The sequence below is a fragment of the Oryzias latipes genome, chromosome 5 (genome assembly GCF_002234675.1).
Source record: "Oryzias latipes chromosome 5, ASM223467v1".
NCBI classification, from domain to species: Eukaryota; Metazoa; Chordata; class Actinopteri; order Beloniformes; family Adrianichthyidae; genus Oryzias; species Oryzias latipes.
This window is the reverse complement of record NC_019863.2, coordinates 29,680,294-29,703,806: the sequence shown is the minus strand read 5'-3', so window position 1 is coordinate 29,703,806 and position 23,513 is coordinate 29,680,294. Positions and strand designations below refer to the sequence as shown.

Here is a 23,513-nt window from a genome sequence, read left to right as displayed (position 1 = left end):
TTCATTTAGCCTTTTCCGCATTGACTGTTGATTTGTGAGTTTGTTGAGTATTGAATTAGTCTCCCTCCCCCACCTCCTTGATCCTCCATCTTTGGCCTTGCCTTCCCTCTGGAACTGAAGCAAAAGAACGGAGCCAGAGAACGGCCGTGTGAAGGACGCTGGCTTTGTTTGTTTGTTTGTTTGTGAGGATGCTAACCTTGTGTTGACAGGCCTTTTCTGCCCTCTCAAGTTTTAAAGTTAGATTAGTATTTGGTGCATCTTGTGATCCAGGGCGACTTTGTTTTTTGTACTTCCTTGTCTAAGGTGTCGAAACATTGGGAAAAACAATTTTTTTCTTCTGAAAGAAAATCAAAATACTGAAGCAAACATCTTAGTCTGCTAGATTTTCTTGTGTCTATTGACTTTCTGTACCTGAAGATGACCAAAGCATTTCTTCCTGTAATATTTGTTTTCCTGGTTCTCCTTTCTTTCTTTCTTTCTTATAGTATCTTCCGCCTTTTTTGCCGCTTTTTCCAGCTATGACTTTTGGTCCTTCAACTCCTTGAACTTTTCAAGATATTCCAGATTTTTTGCCTCCATTGAAAAACTTGGGGAGTCCTTGGTGCAGAAGCTCACTGGTTCGATACCCGGCGCTGACATTTTTCACAAAAATATATTTTTTTGTAATTGTGCTGTTTTCACTTTATTTATGGTCAACTTTGATCATTTCTTTTATCTATTTTTTCCCCGCCAATCATTACCCTTTTAGTTTCATTTTCATTCAGCAATATAACATTTAATCCTGCATTTTGTTCTGGAAATGCAGCTCCTTGTAGTTTCCTATGTTGTCATTGTTTACACATGTTGTGTACCTGTTCTCATTTCAGTGATGGAGGCCACTGTTGTGAGTACGTCCACTCTCGCCACCGATGAGTTTGACAGGAACGTGCCGCGGATCTGTGGCGTGTGTGGGGACAAAGCCACTGGCTTCCATTTCAATGCCATGACCTGTGAAGGATGCAAGGGCTTTTTCAGGTAGATGTGGCGAAATGGGAAGCAGAAATCTGACCTGGGTCAACACTGAAGCTTGTACAGGTTGTCGTGCAAAAATAATGGTATTTTTCAGAGGTTTAATTTTAACAATTTGATTCAAATCACAATTTGTGGTTGATGAAACATTTCAGTCGATGTTAGTTCATTTTGAGCGATCCAAACCGATCCAGGACATCTTTAGATAAAACTTCAACCAGTGGGACTCAGAGAGAAATACCTGGTACTGAACAGCGAACAGTGAAGTTTTAGATTCAGATTATGTTTCTTGCAAGATAATCAAGTGTAAATTAAATATGTGTACAAACAAAACAAGATTTATTGGTAAATCCACTTGCATTTTTAGTTTCCTAAAGTTCAGCCCACTGTTGTTTTTCCAATCCAAATAATCCCAAAGGAACTTTATTCAAACATTTTAGCACACTGTATGGTAACACGTCATTGCTAAATTCAAAGTGTTTCCACACCAAAACATGGTCACTAGAGTGATCATTTTTAATGATCACTCTAGTGCTAGTGATCACTCTATTTTAATTCTAATTATGATATTTTTAACCAAAATCCCACAACCTAAATGTCTTAAAAAAGCCATATTTCATGTTTATTTGAAGCCTCTGTTTCCAAAATGTCCTTTACATGAGCGTGGTGCTGGGCTGTGTAGCCCCGCCCTTGATGCCCCCTTTCCCCATGAGTATAGAGCTTGACACAAAAGGGGGGGGGGTACAAACGACACCTACTGACAGTCATCACGGGCGGCTCTAGGGGGTTGCTATAGCAACTGCAAGATTTGGCAAAGCATCCCCTAGTATATTAAATAAAAATGTTGTTGTGCAAAATTTCCATTTCACATTTAATGTATTTCAGCGAGCTTGTGCAATGCGCTCCTGGGCCGTTGTGACATCACAACAGCTCATTAATTCAACCCAGGTGTCTTTGCGAGAGTTTGATTGACCGCAGTTCAAAAGGAGAAATAGTCAGAATTCCACATATGAAAGGATTTTATTATTACATTTGTTCTCTTTCATAAGAAAAAGGCCACACGTACGTTTCAAAAACTCAGAAAACGTGATTTTCATTGGAGGGGCACTTTTAAGTAAACACCTGCCCAGCTCACCTACTGTTTGACGCAAACGAACTTCCAATTTAAGCAAAGACTAAACTGAGAGGAGTGCTGTTTTCTTGAGTGTGAGTTCAGCATGTCCTTCCATTTGCGTCGGTTCCATTCTGGACTGTTGATATTCAAAGGGAGAGCAGGAAAAATACGGATGTTTAATAATCTCCTTCCTCATTTTTCAGATGACCTTTGTCTAAATTCTCAGAGTTCGTATGTGTCTCCTGTGTTTTTGTTCACGTTAGTGTATAAACACCCGTGCATTAATATGAATGGTCTTCTCTCCATGTGATTTGGCAAAACTGCTCCTCTGGTCTGCACATTTAAACTGCTCATTCCTGAGCTAGAAGGGCAGAAACCTTTTATCTACGATGATTATCAATTGTGCATAACACGGTCAAAGTGCCCCATTGCTTTTAATGGCTGATTGTAGTGGTAAACAACCCTGTTCTGAAACATGTTGAGCAATAAAGTATATTCCATTTTTTTACTTCTGTAAACCTTTTTATTCAACAGGTTTTTTTTTTTTTTTCATGTGTACCTTGAAATGTGTTTGATTCATGTAGACGCAGCATGAAGCGCAAGGCCTCCTTTACGTGTCCTTTCAACGGCAGTTGCACCATCACCAAGGACAACAGGCGTCACTGCCAGGCATGCCGGCTGAAACGCTGCGTGGACATTGGAATGATGAAAGAGTGTGAGTTTGATAGGAAACTTATCTACAAGTCATCATGCAAAGCTGCGTGTGTTTAGAAAACATTTGTTGTTTGATAAAGGATTTGTTTTCTCCCTTATCTAAAAGTGTGCTTTTTCTGCTTCCTTAAAGTGTAATGTTGCAAAGCTCAGAGTCAACAAAGGGATGTTATTGTTTTACAAAACGACTGAGCTCCTGAGCAGCCTTAAACATCCTGCTGGCTGTTCCTTTACCTTATGTATTTATCCACATCGCTGTGCGATTGATCAGAATATAGTTTGGCCACTGTTTAGTTTGGCCAGCCTCATTCAAACACTAGAGTTAGATATTTGTATCTTGACCACCGTGTAGCCTTTACTGAATTGTTTAGATATCAGATTATGATTAGATTAATGAAAGACTCCTTGAAAATGTAAAAATGTCCATTTTGAATCAACGTAATGTCTTGAAAAGAAACTAAAAGAAGGAGAAACTTTAGAAGACATTAGGTCTAACATATCATGAAACTGGTTTTAGCCATCTTGAAGCTCTTGTGTCCTCCTGAAAATGTTATGTAAGGGTTGGACTGCTGTTGGTTATCTCAGGGTCTTTGCCCTTTTACAGTGTTTACATGTTCTGTTTGAGCTAGGGGAGCCCCCCCACCCCACCACTGGATCGTGGACTACAGTTGCAGTTTAAACACCTTTTGTGCAACAAAACCTTTTTTTTTTTTTTTTGAACACAAACTGCTGTTTGTTTCAGGTCTTCAATTAGCCAACACATCCTTTCTAGTTTCTGCTTGCATCCGAAACCGTCCCCGGGCCAGAAAAGTGTTTTTGTTAGTGTTTCTGGTAGTGATAGCACCAACAATACTGTTTACTGTATTTGAAACGGGAGGCAGTGATGTTGGTGTTCTGAAAACAGCGGCGTGTTGTTGAAGCCCGGCTCTCTCTGTTTCTGTGAGCTAATTCAGTGGCTAGAACAACAAGGAACGAACAGAACAAAGACAATGCGTTCAGTTATTCAGTTCAGCAGGGGTCTCCATATGGACCCATCCCCTCCCATTCTCCTCCTCCAGAGAATAACAACCTCTTTTCACAAAACAACATAGATGTAGCTGTCATCAAATGAAAGAACATAGTGTACCTTACAGCGGTTTTATGTAGGAAATTGACTGTTATTCTAGGGGTTGGTGACTAATTGTGCTGAGATTCCGGTTTTGTTCATTAATTTTGAACTTATAAAAAAATTCCTTACATTTTCCCCCCAGAAAGTTTATTTTGTTTATGTGTGTGTGTATTTCCAACACACACTCTCTCTCTCCTCCTAGTCATTCTGACAGACGAGGAAGTGCAGAGGAAGAAGGACCTGATTCAGCGGAGGAAGGACGAAGAGGCGCAGCGTGAAGCAGAAAGGGAGGCGCGTCGGCCTAAGCTCACCGATGAACAGAGTCAAACCATCGCCACTCTGGTGGAGGCGCACCACAAAACATATGACGACTCTTACTCTGACTTCTGCCGCTTTAGGGTTTGTATCTCAGTACCTGGTCTTCTGTTCATGACAACACACCACACATGTGCGTTTCCATCACACATGTGCGTGTTTAAACTCTCAATGTTCAATCTTTCATAGAAAAATGAGTCCAGTATTACAGAGGGACACCAAAGATCTGATTACATAAAACAAATATGTTAATTTGGCAAACTGAACACATTTTGAGCAGGAGACAAACAACAGTTTACAGCCAATCAAGATGCAGAACACAATGCACGGCTAAAAAACCAGAATTGAACTAAAAATCTATTAAAGTGTTAAAACAAAACACTACTGTACATTTATATTTCCCTAAAAAAGTCAATTAGATAGTTAAAAAAAGAGTGACTGTGTAAGTCGAGATTATTCTTTTGTCTTTTAAGGTTTTAGATTAAGTTTTAAATTTAATAGTTACGCTTTTAAGAGTAAAGGCTGTGCCACACAATCGCTGTGTACATTTTGTGTATATTTCACGGATGAAAATTGGTCAAACTTGAATAAAGGGTTAAAAAAAAGCTAGATGACATTTTTATGTATGTATCACAAATGAACAGTGTTAATATGACGGAAGACGTACGAATAAACCACGCAAAGAACACGTAAATCAACGGAAAAAACAAATTTGGCCCAAAATTGACTGAAATTCCCAGGGATGAACCATAATAAACGTCAAATAAGTGGCGCAAGATCTGTGTAAAAACCCAATGAATTGTGTGTGAATCACGAATGGGTTGGGTATGTAGCCCGATCAGTTTTAACGGGAAATGTCCGCCGGTCTGTTAGAGACACGTGGAACTGTCGTGGAAAGCCACAAATTTACGCAACATTTGCATCAAATATGTGGACAAACTATGTTAAAGATGTCTCTTAACGGCTTCATTCTCAACTGACCTAAAATTTTGATCAGCTAAAACGGAAATTCACGTAAAGACCCGTCGGACGAAACCCTCGATGGGCATCTGTGCACATCGAACGACGAACTCCAGGAAAACTGCGTACGTGGAGAATGCACAAAATGTACGTAGTGGCTGTTTGACACGAGCTTTAGTAAGTCACAATTGGTTTGACACATATGGCTTTAGGACGATCCAAAAGGAACACGACCGTTGGTAGAGTTTGCTCTAAAGTCAGTTGTATTTTTACAAAAGCTGTTTTTTTGTTTAATATCAAGTTTTTGAATCACAGAGAAACTGTAATGTGTAAAACATTTTTCAATTGGTAAAAATATATTGGAAAAAATATATATATGAAAATAATAAAAAATCATGAAAATGATTATTAATGGCGACCTTTAACCTTCCCTTTGCTCTGCCGTGTAGCCTCCAGTGCGTGACGGTCCCGTGACGCGAAGTGCCAGCAGAGCCGCCTCCCTCCATTCTCTCTCCGATGCTTCCTCTGACTCCTTCAGTCACTCTCCAGGTGAACTTGACTAACTTTTGTCAGACCTGATCAACATTTCCCAAAAGAAATGAAGAGACACTGATCCACTGTCCCAGGTCTTCTCAATCTGTGTCTACAAGACACTGTTTTCCAGATCCCTGGTTTACCTGTTTCTGGTTACCTTGATCAGGTGTGTTCAGTCGATTAGTATCACCTGATGCAGCAAATGCGGCAGAAACAGCGAAAACAGCAAGAAACTTGAAATTATCAGACCTGTGACAACACAATCAACACAACCTGTTATTGTTGTGTTTCGGAGCAGCCAGTTATTGTTTTTAGGTGATAAATGAAGGTTCTTCAAACATATTACCGTCCTCCTCCCATCTCCACCTTTGCTTCTGCAATTACAAGCTGTAAGTAAGTAAAAAAATAGATAAAAACGCAATTAGGAAAATGGCAGGTGTCATTGAAAATATTTACAATAAAATAAAATAAATGCCACAGTTGTGTTTACGTTTGGGGTTTTTCCCACTTTTTGCTTCATCCTGCTAGATCTTTGTTCCAGTTATGCATTTTTGGGACGGTATAGTTGCCATAAGCTTTTTTAATTTCGATTGAGTACATGTTCTGTGACTTTGGATGTGTCAATAAAGAAAGAAAAAGGTCAGCTACAAAGAAAGTAGCGGATGTATTTTTGACGCGTGACTAGCTGACTTGACTTGCATTAAGAAATGAGTCTGGTGTGGTGGAAAAAAAATCTTAGTTTTCAAAAATAAAACCTTCCTCGTGATCAAATTATTAAAAAACTTAATTTTGTGTCTCTTGTCTTCACTTTGAGCCACATTTTTATTCACTCGGCCTTCTTCTTCTTCTTGTGTCTGCAGAATCGGTTGACACAAAAATGAATTTCAACAACCTGCTGCTGATGTACCACGAACAGGGCAGTAGCCCCGACTCCAGTGAGGAGGAGGGGTCCAGCTTGTCAATGCTGCCGCACCTGGCTGACCTGGTCTCCTACAGTATCCAGAAGGTCATCGGATTTGCCAAAATGATCCCAGGATTCAGGTATGCACGCTTCTCTGAAGGGAGAATCAAGAGTGATGTCACAAGATTAAAAACAAAAAAATAATCAAGTTTAGTTTGGATGAATATGTTGATGCACTTTGCTCGTGAAAGTGAAAATCGAACAGTCAACGTGAGTTTAACGGGAATGCACAAAGACTGTTTTAACCTCTACTTACCGTATATTTACTTATGGGACATTTTGGTTTCTGTATTTCTTGTATTTTGGCTTCCCTCTGTATTTTTAACTTCCAGTGCTTTCATTTTTTATTTTTGTTTTTTGTTTTTTCAGAATGACCCTTGACCTAAATGTAGACTTTGTGTGACTTTTTATTGTCCGTGTGATTAGTTGTGCCGTGGAGATACCTGTGATTGCAATGCAAAGATCATAGATCACTGGCGTTCCTGTTGTGGAAACTCTTTTACTTCCAACAGGAGCGTAGCTGTTGTGCAGCTGCCACAGGCGTGCGGTTGGTGTAAAGGTCACTACAGTCGTATTGGTTTATGGCTTCCTGGTTATTGGGAGACAGGCTGAACCGTCCTCCAGGCCTCAGTTGTCATCATCACTCACAGTTTTCGGATAGTCACTTGTTTTTGATGATGGAATTATGTGAAGTGACACAAATGGAAAGTTTCTTGACGTTGCAGATCTTCACAAAGACCTATAAAATCTCAGATATAAGAGAAATGAATCCTAATAATATATTTTCGTCTCGTCGTTGCAACATCATTTCCATGTTTGTCACCAAAGAAAGAAGAATTCCTGGAATGCGCCGTCAAAGGTCGCTATTCATTTCTCCACCGCTAGCTAATGTTTGTTGCTAACGAGTGTGAAGGCGTGAAAATGCAAACCGGACATGGAACAGTGCAAATAATTCTTTTGCATTGTTTGGAACTGGTTTTATTTTTGAATTTGTTTGTTTTAATTTTTCTTTTGTTTGAAAATCTGTGACTGAAATTTTCTCTGGTTTGCACACGGTTACACTTGGGGTTTGTAGTTTGGCTGTTTTAAACGTACGTATGTGTGCTAATTTTATGATCCTGTGAACAGATGGGTTGATTGAAGTGGTATTTTAAAATAATATCTCTTTTTTTGGTAGTTGAAGTTGGAATTCTTTCATCCCTAATAAAAAAAACTCTTTTTGTTTTTTCGGTCTTAGTTTCCACGAGTAAAACTTTCCCCCGTGGAGGGTTTGTTTGTAAGCGTGCTGAGGGGGGCCGAGCGCTCGCTCGCTCTGCCGTCAGGTCATTGCAGAGTCAAGGCTAAAACGAGTCGGAGCCTGTATTTTTCTGAAGTTGTCAAAACGATGGACGGCGAGTGATGGACGTGATTACCTTTGGAATGTTTGTTCACTTTCGATCTACATGCTAATCTCTGAAAAACACCCCCCCCCCTCATCTCACACCACTCACCCCCCCCCCCCCCCCCCCATTTCACTGGCTTAACACATTTTGGGAAAATTAACCTCACAAGGTGGAGACATTTCAATTCTAGAGAAATTTCAAAAAGGGGCAATCAAATTGACATGTAAAGTAGCATCTGAGAGAAAAATAGAAATAAAAAAAACGATATCTGCAATCATTCTAAAACACGGAGGATCTGCTGCTTCAGGTTGTGTGAGTCCCTGCAGAAGCTCGTAAACAGGACAGAGTGTATCGCTTTGCTTTTGCTTCCTGCGTATCGTGGATCTGATAAACTTTAAAGGGAAACTGACCTTGAACACGAAGCCATTTGATAAGTTAAAGACTTCAAAATTGTTGCGCAACTTCTGGACTTTCTTTGTTGTTGTTGTTTTTTTAATTTGTTGTTGTTTATTCTGAACATGTTACAAATAAACGGTCTCAAAAGATGTAGACAACAAAAAAAATATATTGATAGATATTACCTTAAAAAAACTAAAATGATTCACACACAACACAAAAAATAACATGAAGAAATAATTTATGGGAACTTTAGAAAAAATAAACAAATATATATATATTTATATGAAGATATAAAGACTAAATATGTCATAAACAACCCTTAGTGACCCACTTCAATCATCTATTTAGCTATTTTAACTATCCTTATGTTGGTTTTAACCAAAATCAATTATTCAGTGTCTTCTCCTTGGACATAGTTTCTGCAGAGCAACAGAGTTCATTAGAAATTCATCTCTGAGTGGGATCGGAGCAACCCCGCCCCCTTTCCCTCTCGTCCATAACTAAGAGCTCACCGTTTTAGCCGCTCTCCCACTAGTTTACAGCCCATTACGTTTCCAATTTAAGATTACCGGTTCAACATAAATGGGGAGCAGTGTTGGAGCTATCCAGCCGTACAGTTCTCAGTCCGACACTAGCTCCGGTGAGGAAAACCAAGTCGTGCATCATCATCTAGTCCTCTAGAAGTGGGTGCATCAGAATGGAGCGGAGCCGGGAGCTTGTGGCCCGTCCAGCATATTTCTACGTCACAAAAACGCTTTCGTTTTAGGAGTATCTGTACTTTTCCGTCTGCTCCTTATTCACAATTATTTGAATATAGAAATACTCAAAAATGCCACGATAGCATGTTAAAAACACCAAAATCAGTGGGTCTTTTTATTGTGCTTTCTCAGGACTAACTTTTATTTGTGGGCATCTCTGATCTTTCCTAATGATTGACCCCGGCAGGGAGCTGACTGCAGAGGACCAGATCGCTCTGCTGAAGTCCAGTGCCATTGAGGTGATCATGCTGCGTTCAAATCAGAGCTTCAACTTGGAAGACATGTCCTGGAGCTGCGGAGCACCTGACTTCAAATACCAGATCAGCGACGTCACCAAAGGTTAGCGTGATGGGGGCCGTTTTGACCGTTTTGGTCTTTTTCAGAATGTGGTTGAAGAAACTCATTAGTAGTCCTTCTTAGCATTTGAAAGTAGTCCCCTGTCACTGGTGTTTGTGTCCTCGGTGTTGCTAGCCGGTAGCCTGTGCACACTTCTGGAGGCCAAAGCTCCGAATGCCAGTGTTTCTGCAAGACCAGTCATACATATCTGCTGAGTCCCTTTGGGCTTGGCTTTCCTTTGCCTTTCAAACAAGACCCCCTCTCTCTGGGATCAAGCAAAGAATGTCACTCCTGACCTGCTCGCCGCACAGAACAACCACTGTTTGAAGCAGGCAAAGAAGCCGTGTGGTGCTCTTCTTAAAATATCAGGGCAGAAACATGACTGAAATAGATGTTTTCCCGTGTTGGAGCGTGCATGTTCATCCCTCCTGCCTGAAAGTATAATCCTTCCAGCTCATGAGAATCATTAGTGTCACTTCCTGGAATAGAGGCTTTTTTGCATAAATAAAAAAATGTTAATTTTGTGTGTTCGCTTTTAATTGAATTCAAAAATAATCTCAAAAGGGTCAATTAGAAAAAAGGTAACTGTCAGAACAATCGTGATGATGTTGCTTGGGGAAAGTCATGGAGCTCATCAGTAGAAGTAACATAAGTAAGGTTATATGGTAAATATTTAAATAAATAAAACTCGTACTTGATATAATGATGCTCCCATCTTTGTGTTTTCCACGCGGTGACTCACTCCAATGTGGTTTTAGCTCAAAATTGCGCCGTTATTCCTTGTTGGAGGAAAAGCAGACCTGTCTTGACCCGTCCTCCGCTTGACATTTTTGGACACTCGCAGTGAGGTGGACTTGCAGGTGTTGCGCAACACTGTGTTGCAGAGGAACAGATTCCCCCTTTCTGCTTTGTTTTTGTCACGTTTGGACAAGTTTGGAACGTAATGGATGTCGGATCAAACTTATATCTGTCAATCCAGACAAACTGGAATCTGCACTTCTTCCACATTACTTTTATTTAAAAACATTAGAGCTGTAACGTTTCCCAACGATTCGATTCATATCATAATTTGTGGTTGCTAACAAGATTCATAGTCGATTTTGGTTCATATGGAACAATCCTATTCACTGACCTAAAACCGATCCCGGACATCGTTAGCCAAAAGAGTGAGAAATGCCTGACACTGAACAGAGCAGGTGAAGTTTTCCAGATTACTTGCAAGATAATCAAGTTTAAATGAAATATGTGCACAATCAAACAAACAAGTAAACAAGAATGAATAACAAATCCAAGTAAGGTGGACGGCTTCCAAATAAGTACGCGCTGCTTGCCTGACTGTCAGAAATGAAAAAAATGAACGGCGTGTTTGTCTTTTACAGCGGGTCACACTCTGGATCTACTTGAGCCGCTGGTGAAGTTCCAGGTCGGCCTGAAGAAGCTGAACCTCCAGGAAGAGGAACATGTCCTGCTGATGGCCATCTGTTTGCTGTCTCCAGGTACTGGAGCTACCTATTGGAATTTTCCAAGAAGCTGTTTCTTTGGATTCTATTAGATATACAATAACACCTATAGCTGAATTTACACCCCTATAGTGTTTTATGGCGCCTCTGATCTGCATGTAGTATTTTTCAAATGAACTTTAAGACTCACTCCCATCTATTTTAATTATTGCCATTTTTGCCAAAGTCAAAAGGCCTGTGTTGTTTTCTAGGACATAGTTTCTGCAGAGCAGCTGGAGCCCTTCACACCCTCAACCTAACATTACCAATAAATACAGCGTATATAGTGAACTTTATCAGAGGTATGCAGCCATATGGTTTTGAGCCAGATTCTGGCTCAGACGTTCAAGAATCTATTTGTCTACAAGTGGATGCATCAGAATGGAGCGGAGCAGGGAGGTTGTGGGGCGGCCCATCGTGTTTTCTGCATCACAAATTACCGGTAGCTTTTTTTTTTTAAAGGGCATTTTTTTCATCTGCTCCTGATGGATATGATTTGAAAAAAGAGATACTCGGAAATAACATTTTAAGCCTAATTTTCCTTATATTTGTCCTCCCTCATCAGAAAAATGCCACAAGCAAATGTTAAAAACACAAAAATCATCCATCGGAGTGGGTCTTTAAACTTGCAGGAGGTTTGCAGAGATGAGTAGTTTTAGCGGAGGTTTCCCAGCCTCTTATTTCCAATCATTGACATTTTAACAACCGCAGCTTCTACTGAAACCTCCTTTTGAACTCTGAGGACTAAAACGACAAATAAAAAGGAAAGAAATAATTTTATAAACAAATGTCGAAACATTCTAAATATTTTGGTAAATGCCCAAAGAGGTGTCCGTTAGCAGAAATGAATGGACGACGTCAAATAAATATTAACAAGTAAATACATTGTAAATCAAATTCAAGTGTTTTGTTATCTTTTAGGTTTAAATCATTATTTCACAAAAAGCAGACTATTTGATACGTGGCGCAATGCGTTGTCATGGTAACGGTTACTGAGCCGATGTTGTTCAGTTGCAGCTGGAGCAGGCGGACTTACCAGATGAGGAAAATATGCTAAATGTCAAGTTAAGTCATTTGGACTAAGGTTTTAGGCCAACGCATTGGTATAGAACATTCAGGCTTCGTGACCGGAACTTCTTTTTTTTAACAGTCACCTTGCAGCCAATCAGAACTGGGTATTCACCCGAAACCATGGTACGATTATTTTCCAACCTCACTCCCCCGTCTTCCTGCAGACCGACCCGGTGTGCAGGACCACGCACGCATCGAAGCCCTCCAAGACCGCCTGTCTGAGACCTTGCAAGCCTACATCCAGCTTCACCACCCGGGGGGGCGGCTGCGGTACGCCAAGATGATCCAGAAGCTGGCCGACCTCCGCAGCCTGAACGAGGAGCACTCCAAGCAGTACCGCTTGCTGTCCTTCCAGCCCGAGCACAGCATGCAGCTCACCCCGCTGGTGTTGGAGGTGTTTGGCAGCGAGGTCTCCTAGACGTCAGGAAGCTGGTGACCCCAAGAGGGTGAAACGGGGGAGTGTGGGAGCCGAGAATGTGCAGATGGACTAAAAAGCAGGTGTGAAGTATGGAGATGTGCAGGAAAGCGCAGCGTATGTGTGCGCGCGTGTCTGTGGCTTCTTTATGTAACGTTTAAAGAAGTCCATCTTGGTGTGCAACCCAAGGTCGCGTGGAGAGCAAGCCCACGTTTAACACAGTAAACAAGGGAATGTCATATAGTACAAATTAAGCTATCTGTTGAACATCTACCTATAAATATATACAGTGTTTTTATAAGTATTTAACTACAAAACAAGCTGCTTGAAATACCTGGACATTTGCAACACAACAAAACATTCTCAGATGTTAATTTAGCCATTCAGTTAAGCTACCTCTTGGTTTTACTGGGGTTGTTTTATAAGTGCATCACCTATGTGAAACAGTAACTTTTCACCGGAACAGTTTTGATACCGCACAGCTTACCGTTCAGTTTACCAGTGCAAAAGCAGTGCCTGCAGATGACTCTGAAGTTTTCCTCATTGACGAACCGTGTGTTTTTGTTGTTGTTTTCGTTTGTATCTGCTTCTCTTCGATACACCGTTTCTAAATGACTGTGTACAATTCAAGCCTTCCACCTTTCACCAAAGGTATGGTCAGCTACTTTATAATGAGAAAGAGAAAAAAAAAAAAGGTTTCTAGCACCTAAAAGTAACCTTGCTGCTCCATGGCTCGCATTACACGCGCTGCCACTCGTCTTCTGACTGGCCTCACAGCCAATGAAGGAAAATATGGTTGTATAGATTTTTTTATTGCTTAATGCAGAGCGTAGTCTGTAACCTAGTGAGGTTTTATAGGACTTTAGTGTGCCTGATTTTGAGGTGAGAATTAGCCACTACATGTGTTAGCTACTTTTACACTGCTAGTAATCAATCAAACAAAGCCAGCATTATGGCTCCTTATATTTTTGAAATTGTTTCCTTCTATTTGGTTTGATTCTTTCCATGTTCGTAATGACGTGTATCTGAAGCACTGTTAAGCCACCCTTTAGTTAACCCTATGTATCTTTATTATCACAGATTTTTAAAGGGCTAAAATGCCAAAACTAACTGGAATAGTAAAATTGAGGCCAAAGCAAGAGGCCAGTCTTCTTGTTGATGTACAGCTGCATACCATACTCGGACTTGGCGTCGAAACGGACATATAAGCAATACACACGCGTTTTCTCTTTGTTTGTTTTTTTATACGTCATTTTACCTTAAAAAAAAAACAATTCCATGAATTGTTCCTCCTCAGAATACAGTGAGCTCAGCGGGCAGAGAGCTTGGGAAGCTGCTTCAGACCTCCACAAATATCACACCCTTTCGTTTCTGACGGGGAAGTGGATTTTCTAGAATGTCTTGAGGGCCTGGCTGTGGTGGTGGTGGTCCACACCCAGGCCCTCCCGTTTGATGATGTATGCTGCGCAGCCCTCTAGTGGCTAAACTGTAAATATTATTTACTAAACGTTTAAGCGCTCACATCCTGCTTTAGTAGGTATACCTAATAAAACGGTGATGATCTGCCATTAGATTTTTCTTTTGTTGAGGTCCAAAAGCTGCTGAAGTTGTTCTGAAGCGTTTTTTTTTGTTTTTTTATATATATATAAGGAGGTGGCCCCAGGTTGTTTGTTACCTCTATATATTACGGCTCTCAGAACCACTCCACCACCAGGATCTCAGTCCAACAGAAATGACAAAATCATCACCTCAACTAAAAGAAAAAAGTGAACCTGTTGATTCCCAGCAGAGCTACTGTATTGGAAGGCATTTGGATTCTAGAGGTGTACCTTTGAAAGCGCTATGTGACCGTGTACTTATATATAAATATAAGCCTGCTGCTGTACATAGGGCTACATAAATCCTCAAGGCTTTTTTTTTATTATGAAAGATATATGCAAAAACAACAGACCCATCTCTGTTTCACTACACTCTGTACTAGAACCATGTTTTTATGTCAGAGCTATTCTCTAACTGCTCTCACAACACACGAGGACCTTTCTTGTTTTTTTTTCTGGGGTGGGGGGCAGGCAGCATTACTCAGCACCAGGACAACTACCCAAAAAAAGGTGTCCATCCCCCCCTGTTTTGATTTTTTTTTTTTTATCCTGCATTGGCAGGACTGGTGATTGTGTGGGAAGTTTCTTTGTTTGGGAGAAATGCACGCACTCCCCCATTGCAGTGTCCTGCTGGGAGTGAAGGTTGGGAGGCTGAGGCTCGTGCGTCATGTGACGTGAGGATCTCGGCTCGCTGTGGTGAAATTCGTTCACCAAGCACTCACTGAAGAAGCTGCTCCACGCTGCTGCAGACATGGAACCATGACTTTGAAGTATTCAGGAGCAAATCAAGGGGTCTGACTGAAGTTGGATCATCATTTTAGCACTTTGGTATTTGGAAGCCCCCCCATGACCAGTTATCAATATCCCACTAAAGTAATATGAATGTTTGGAGTCGGTGCTCCGTTTGTTGGTTTGCTCCTGCTCTCTATTTTCATTTAGCCCCGCCCCCTCCAGCAGTACTGACCGATCTGGTTCCCGGTTGTTTTTGATGCAGCTGCTTATTTTCCTTTTCAGAAAGACACAGATCTTCTTATCTATAAGCCATATTCTGAAGTTCACTAAGTTAGTCTCATCGTCCTGCTGCATGACCGGATCTTTAACTCTACTTTAGGGAGACGAACCTCCGGATGATGGAAACCTTCCTCCTCTCTGCTGTCCATCGTCTTTGAACTGCCAACACATCTTCCTGGCTTGATTGGTTCAGCTTGCATGATGTGGATTTTACTTTGAAATCCTTCCCTACATGTTGGAAGTCTGCACAGCATAGCACAAATAAATCTTCAGACTTAACAGATTTCCTCCTAGAATTGACATGGACTAAGATGACCCTGATTGAACTGTAGAGGGTCAAAGCTCGTTTTGCTTGGTTATTTCCCACCGCTTCTTCTCTGGCATGTTTGTGCATTGTAGATATTTTTCTTGAGGTGGAGTGTTCGTTTGATGTCTAAGTGCCACAGGGAGAGTTCCCTCCATGCAGGAACAGGGTAACGCACGAATTCTTGTGGATTTGACGGTCGTACAGGAACGCCCTCCAGGTCGCGTCCGGGCCGCTTATCAACTAGTGGGCAAGATTTCCCAAAACCCCCCCTTTTTTTTTTGTCTCCATCTGCCGGATTTGATTTTTATGATTTCCAAACGCAGGAAATGTTAATATGAGCTCATTTGGTTGCGTCTTTGGTAGGCTGCTCAGTATCTGTAGAAATTCCCATTAGAATGGCAACTTAGCACAGCGACAATGCCTACAATATCTAGTACACACTATCACCAGCAAGCTTTACTAAACTCATGTTCTTACATTTTTGGATGATTTTTTAGTAGCACACCTATTCTTACAAAACCTCTCTGTAAAACATGTACAGTTTAATATTCGCTGAGAACTCTCTGCCATCTCTCATGCGAAGGATTTCAAGCCTTCGCCTTTTTTTTTTTTTTTTTTTTTTTTGCGTGTTCCTTCCGGACAGGCATTGTGACGGAATCAACCTAACATAGTTTCATAGGAGCGTCCGCGATGGAGGCTCTACCGAAAACAAGTAAAAAAGTTAAAAAAAAAAAAAAGAAACAAAAACCCACCTACCTCTGTTAGCTCAGATTTTGCTTTAGCATCAAGCATTTGCCTCTGTTTTTACTTTTATATTTGTATTCGTGTTGATATTTATTGCTGTCTAATGAGTCATACTTCAATGATTACCTCAGAGATATCTCACAGATTTGGGAGAGTCCAGCTAATGAAGTCATTCATAGTTTGTCTTTAGATGTTATGTGGACTTATTGTCTTGTTTTTTTCTCCTCAGATTTAGCGCCTCTTTTGTTTTTTTGTTTTTTTTCTTCAAACGCACAAAAACCAGGAGTGTTTTTCAGACAGTGCCTGCACTCTGACCATCTGGACTCTGGCTAGGATCGGACTGGATTTACTCCAGGATCCACATCCCCTTTTCTGCATATTTGTTCTTTATTTTTGAAATTCAATGCAACCGAAGTATTTAGTGTTGCTGTTTTGAGCTCAAAGTGTTTAGAGCAGGAGGAGAGTTTGTGTGTCAGAGGAAGGGTTTGTGCATCCTCTTCGCTGTTTTTTGTTTTTTTTCTCCATCTGTTGTGAAGTGTCAGATCATCATTCCCGATTTGGTAAAACGGAGGAATGGGGGTGGGGGAGAGATGGTGCAATTCTCCGTAGCCATGCAATGCTGCTTTATTCTGAAGGGCCAGAAAGCTGTAGCCGATGCTACACGACGTGGGCGTCATCCAGGGTTTTCAGAGGAGCCTCAGACTCTGCTGGAACAGATCTTTTCAAAACATGCAGATCCTCAGACTCTTGTTAATATAAGGACTCACTTTCCTCTTTAAATTAACTTTGTTCAAAAGTGTTGCCTTGGTCACATCTGCCCAGCTGTGTGCCATAACAGGACCCTTCATGCAACCCCGACCACACGTGTCCCTCAGGTAAACCTGAGAGGAGAGAATGTCTTGTTTGGTATGATTTCAGTCTAGAAAACAAGTTTAAAAAAAAAAAAAAACAATCAATACAACTAGGCTTTTGATTTAACCCAAGTCAAGGATTTTAGTGCGTAAGCCAGAACTAAGAGAAGCACTTAACACCATGTAACACATGTACTGATCGAGCTAATAGCCATAAACTGCCTGTGCAGGTCCGCATGATATGGCTCCATGTATCCAGACAGTTAAGTCTGCTAAAATCTGATGTAACTGCAATTTATCTTTTATTTTCTTCCTTTTTCTATTATCAGTTTTTGTTCGTGTTATTTTTGTTGGATGTTTTGCAAATCAAGAATAAAGTTGTACATAGCAGCTGACTTCTGTCTTTTGTTTTCAGGGCTTTGAATTTATAGATTTTAAAATTAAAAATAGGAGGGAATGTTTTGACATTTCCGCCCAATATTGAGCAGTATTTGAATCAAATCTGTGACTTGTGGATTTTTTTGTTTCATGCAGAGAAATATGGGCTTTAAAGACAAATGATTGTCAAGGTGCCACCTACATGCAGTGCAAACAGATCTAGGAGATCCCAAAGAATGTAAACGACGGACGATCCTTGTATACCTTCTGGATGAAGCGCCGAGCCTTCATGGAAGACAACTGCTGTTTCCCAGAATCCTCTCTGCGGTAAAGAAAACATCTTCCCAGCATGCTGCAGAGTGAAGAACATTCTTCAGAAGGATTAGGTATCATAATGACACATATGCACTCAGCTCACATATAAAAAAAAGACATAAGAAATTAGATTTAATACAATTGTGGCATATATGTGATTATTACTTCAGATGTAAAGGGTTCTCGGAAATTCCATTCTGAACATGTTTACGCAAATGTTGCCAGAGGGGGATATTTTTTTCATATTGAATTACATTTTCAATGTTTTGAGAGGAAGATTTAATTACAAAAACATGTTTTCTTTCAACACCTCATTGTTTTTGCTCCTTAATGCACAGATCCTTTGCTCCAAAACGAAGGCTTGTTTAAATCAAGTGTATTTGAGTTCATTCAGTACATTTTTCTTGGTCTTTTATAAAAAAAAAAACAAAGAGCAGGATTTTTTCTGTTTTTCAGACCACACAAAATAGTAAAGGCATATTTCCATGACCTCAAACTTTCTGCATGTCTGCTTTGTGGTTGCACGCTGGCAGCGTGTGGCACTAGAGGGCGCTCTGTGTCTGTAACTCAAGACACTGTTTGCCCCGATGACCTCTGATTTAACGCTGATGCCAAACGAACAAAAGTGAGTTTAATGCTTCAGGGAAGCATTTGGAAACCCTCACAAGAGGGCTGTGGGATTTTTTTTTCTTTTCTGGAGCACATCAGCGCAGTTAAAAACCCCCCGTTTTACAGAAATGTATCAAAATCCATCTGACATACGTGCAATATGCCGGAAGAGATTTCAGCTCACCTCGGCGTCATATCTCCCCTTTGGACAAGAACGGAGTGAGACTGCAAGACTTTCAATGTGCAGGAGGAATAAATAAAAGGTTATCAGAGAGATCCAGTCTTTGCGTGACAGTTAATTGTCAGCTCTGGTACGAAAGCGAGGCCCTCCTTTTGCCTGCTGATAAGGTGGCACCCCTGCGGTCTGCTGAGCCGTTGCGTCTGTGCACGACGTTAAAGGAAAGAAAGGGCTCTGGTTGCAGCAACATCCATTCAGCTGAGAACCTCCAAGTTTTCATCGGTGGTTCACAGATGGACGACAACTCTGCTTTAAGGCCTGAACCCCTATGGACGGATTCTTGGGGGTCAGGCTCATGATATCAGAACTGGAAGCAAAAAGGAAAAACCAAATCAGTTGAGTCTTTGGTGTTTGTGACCTGTTTTAACTCAGAATTGTCCACAAAAAGTGAAAGTTTTCCGACTCTGCATGAAGCAAAGGATCCTGACGTCTAAACAGCTGCAGAGAAAGAATCGTCCCAATGTTTCTGAGATAAATCTAAAAACTGTCCCTGGATCTGGTGCCTCACAAGAAAGTAAAAGGTTCATGAGGCTCCAGGTTGGTCTGGACTGGTCTTCAGTTCTTTTTGAAGCATCAGAATCAGTTTGTAAGGCAACGCAGAAGGTCTGGGCGAAACAAAATCACTGTTTTTATAGTAAGAGAGGTCAAGAACAGAGGAGAAATGTGGTAAAATTAAGAATTAGATCAAAAAAGAAAATATCTTCTTTCATATTAGACATCAACTGAATTAAAGACTCAGGTCTTCTTTTACTGCATCCGATTATTTTCTTTTTTACATTCCCTTACTGGGAAAAGTGATCACATCATAATTTAAATATGATTATCAGAGTCGTGTTTGGGATGGCAGTAACCCACAAGTGCAGAAAGCATGATGTTTCACGCTGTGAGTAAGCGTGGATGCTTCTGCATTATATGGTAAAAATAGATTTACTTTAATTATCCTGAGGGACATTGTTGAGTCTACTGAAAACACACACAGAAATAAAAAATAGAATAAGATGTATCCTATAAGAACCTACACAAGACAAATTGATAAAAAATAAACTTTTTTCAAAATGTTTTGTTTCCATAGCGACCATAGTATTTCTTGTTTACCTGGAGGTGACCAACAGGTCTTTGTCATGTTCAGAAAAATCGGCAAAAGTAAATTTTTGGATTTCCTTGGCAACAGACGTTTTTTTTGTTAGCCTTGCCCAAATTTCTTATATGGTGACATTGCATGTAACATTGTCATTGACACTTGTATTCCGTTTTTACTATATTCTGGTAAAAAATGTGTGCGCGACAAAGAAACGCCACTTTTCGTGAGCTCGCCACGCTAACGCTGTGTAAAATCAAGGAGTTTATAGCTGATAGATCGAAATCTCTTGGAGGAGTTACTAAAGGTGTGGTCTCTTTCCGAGGCCAAAGGTCAGTGAATCTTCAATTGTGGCTGTAGACTTAACGGTGACGTGCGTAAAAGTTTGTGCAGATGGATCGCTCGCTCGATCGAACACAAGTTTTCTTGCAAAAATAACTTTTTGCAGAGGGGTGGGGGGGTCATTGGGTATTTTTTTTAAATTCCCCCATTCCTTGTGCTGTTTTTTCACGTTCACGTTTTTCATTCTTTTGTTTTATTCATTTTCTTACTATTGCCCTGTGCACTGCTGCTATTGGAACCACCCACAATTTAACTGCTGCTGGCAGTTGCAATAAATTCTATTCTACTCTAAAATATCTGTCTTGCTTTTGATTTAAAAACGTTTATTAGGGATAAGTGGGCTGGATTTTAAAACCAAAGAGTTTGTACCATTCAAACTGCCACAAAAATCTCACAGGACAAACCCTATTGGGTCTTTATTTTCCAAGAGCAGACTTCCAGCTTCAATGCAGTCCCTGTCCGCCCAGCGCAAAACCGTTACACAACAATCAGTTTGTTACAACAACGTCAGGTTTACAAAGAGACAAAAAACAAAAACTGGTGGAGCTGAAGAGTTCCTCAGTGGTTGGATGTACGACATAACTGCAGCGTAGCAGAGATGCAACTGGAGGTAACCAGCACAGCTGAAGACATTTCCATTGTTCAGCAGGCTGGAAGCAGGTGACCGAGGTCACACCAGGGCAGTTTCTTGGCAAAGCTCCTCAGAACTTCGTTAACTTTTTAGGTGAGGCGGGCCGTGATCCTCACTTCCAGATAAAGACGCTCAGAAAGTGCAGAGAGGCTTTGGTTTGCAGGGGCAAGAAAGGTAGTTCTGAGCAAATGGTTTTGGGTCTGAAGGGGTCTTTTTTCACAGATGGGAGGTGACTGCGCCAGCACATGGACGCACTGATCGTGTATTTTTGTGGGCCAGCTCGAGGTATGAGCGTTCGTTCAGTTGCCACACAGCCGAGCGGCCTGCAGGGGGATGTCAGTTGTGACTTTCCAATAATAACAAGGGCGTGTTGTTTTCTGTGTGCATATCTCTCCTATGTGTTTGTAACAGAAACACACAGAGAGATTTATTTCAAACTAAACGGACACAGATATGGAGGGGAGGGGAGGGGGGAACAGATCAGTAATGTGAAGCTCATGTTGTGCATCTGCCAATCAGGCCCCTTTTCCTACGATTCTGTGCCCATGTATCCAGACTGGATGCCGGATGCCCTTTATGCAAGTCATCCAAATATCATTAGAGCTAAACCCACCATGTGGTTTAGGTTGAGAATGTGAGGAACGCATGGTGAACGCTCCTCCGTTTTCAGGCTGTCCATGGGGCAAAATAACTTTCTCAGAGCTGGAGGTGGAGACGCTAAAGAAATACTCGGAACGGAGCATCCATAAACTTTCATTTTATGAGACTCTGACAAAGCACTTTGTCTTCTGTCCTCATTGAAACATTCAGGAGTGCATCAATAAAGGTTTGGAGATTGAAACCAAATGACACTTTAAAAAAAAAAAAGTGATAGAGGCTGTTTCAAACAGAACAAACATTTAGACCTTTTTTTTTTTGTTTGTTTTTGGTCACATTCCTGTTCTCTGAAGAGAACTGTTGCTTCCAGCAACTAAAGTACGGTGGCCCTGAAGGGCAAATCAAACCAACAAATCACTCTACGCAAATACAGATTAAAGATCACAGCGTCGTTTAAAAAAGCAAAACCAATTATAAAAAAAAACATTACTTTTTAGAAATAAAAAAGAAAACACAATCCCAAACAAATTAAACAAAATACAAAAGTAATTTCCAGAAATCCAAATGAAATGTTAAACAGGTAAACGCAACAAGAAACCAGAAAAGGTAGGTACAATGGGACATCGCTAATTGGTTGAATGCTATGAAGCTTTCAACCAATTGTTTTCCTGTTTCTCTTTCTTCCTTCCTTCTACAATTATTGCAGCTATTTTAACCATTCAACTATTAAAATGTTCAGCTCTTTCAGCCTTTTCCAGCAATGACTTTTGTTCCTTCCAATCCTGTAACTTCTCCAGATATTCTAGAATTTCCAGGATTTTTGCCTTCATTGAAATACATGGGGAATCCTTGAAAAACTTTATTTCTTTCTTTTGTGCAGAAACTCGTTGGTTCGATATCCGGCGCTGGCATTTTTACACAAAAATATAATGTTGTTATTGTGCTGTTTTCACTTTATTTATGGTCAACTTTGATCACTTATTTATTTATTAATAGCCAATTATTACCCTTTAAGTTTGATTTTCCTTCAGCGATATAGCATTCAACCCTGCATTTTCTTCTGGAAATGCAGCTCCATCTAGCTGGTCGTTGACGTTTTAATTTTTGACATTTCAGGTTTTTTCAATTGAGTCTTCAGTGATTATGATGTGGCCGAAGCATATCCAATATTGCTGGATGGGTTGAAACGATGGTCATCTAACATTTTCATCCAATCAACAACGTCCCATAGTGCCTACCGATTTCGGTTTCCGTAAAAAAAATAAAAAAAAACAAAAAAAAAAACAGGAGAAAAGTAATTTTCAGAATTCAAAATGAAATGCTAAAAATTAAATGGATGGACATCATATTTAAAGAAAATTAATCTTGAAATTTTCATTTATTCAAATCGTTGTGAATCAGGAACAAATGAAAAAATTGGAAAAAATAAGTATTTGTGACGTAGAAAATACACTTGGCGGGGCCACAAGCTCCACGCTCCTCCCCATTCTGATGCATCCACTTTCAGACATGTCTTTGTTTTCCTCATCTGAGCTGAAATCTGGATCAAAACTGTACGACGTGATAGCTCTGATATTGCTCGCCATTTTTGTTGCACCGTTAGTGTTAGGTTGGGGGTTTGAGGGGCTGTGTTGGGGCTGTATTGGCAGGATCAGTTATAAAACTCATGACTAAAGATCCTAACTAGGTTTGAGGCACTTTGTAGATATTTACTGCTTTATTTTTTTGTCTTCTTTAGTTTAGTTTTGTCTGCTTGAAATCAACAAATTCTAAGTCTGAAAGTGTCATGTGACGCCTCAGTCACGAGCATCTCTATGGTGGTTGACATGTGTGGGTGCTGCAGGTTTTTGGGTTGTGTGGACCTGTGAATGTAAAGTTGTAAAGAGGAGCGGCTGGATCTTAAGGGGAGGGCAGGTGTGTCTTACAGATCCTTTGAGGTTTGTACAGCCACTTCAAGGGACGTCATGAAATTGGACCGTTCCATTGTCGTGTGTGTGTGTGTGGTAAGTGTATTGTGAAGTATTTGTAAGGCTAACAGAAGTTGAGCGCACTTCTGATGTATGGGTGATGCTGTCGTACAGTGCTCTTATGGCACACTCCAGTCATTAGTAAGGTGACAGTACAGAGCCCCATACTGACCACATCCAAATCCTGCACGCACTGGGTGTGCATGTGATACCGAAGTGCCTGTAGGACATCTACAGGACGTCCATTCAAACTAAGCTCTGATTTTCGAACTTTCT

General features: G+C 40.6%; 1 protein-coding gene across 3 annotated transcripts in view; it reads left to right on the top strand.

Annotated features, from left to right (window-relative positions):
* The window catches only part of vdr (vitamin D (1,25- dihydroxyvitamin D3) receptor), a 28,693-nt gene extending 9,398 nt beyond the window's left edge, over positions 1–19,295 (top strand). Inside the window, exons 3-11 of one of the 3 annotated variants that reach the window (XR_908823.3) lie at positions 867–1,014; positions 2,707–2,837; positions 4,144–4,340; positions 5,666–5,765; positions 6,611–6,791; positions 9,438–9,589; positions 10,966–11,082; positions 12,321–12,654; positions 17,617–19,295. Coding sequence is in view for 2 of the 3 variants with exons in the window: in XM_011475296.3 (XP_011473598.1) it covers positions 869–1,014; positions 2,707–2,837; positions 4,144–4,340; positions 5,666–5,765; positions 6,611–6,791; positions 9,438–9,589; positions 10,966–11,082; positions 12,321–12,574 (1,278 nt within the window). In the remaining variant the exon portion in view is untranslated. Of the gene's footprint in view, positions 1–866; positions 1,015–2,706; positions 2,838–4,143; positions 4,341–5,665; positions 5,766–6,610; positions 6,792–9,437; positions 9,590–10,965; positions 11,083–12,320; positions 17,188–17,616 lie in introns of those variants that run through there. The other 2 variants (XM_011475296.3, NM_001128517.1) reach the window with 2 other exon arrangements.
* The last annotated feature ends 4,218 nt before the right edge of the window (positions 19,296–23,513 follow it).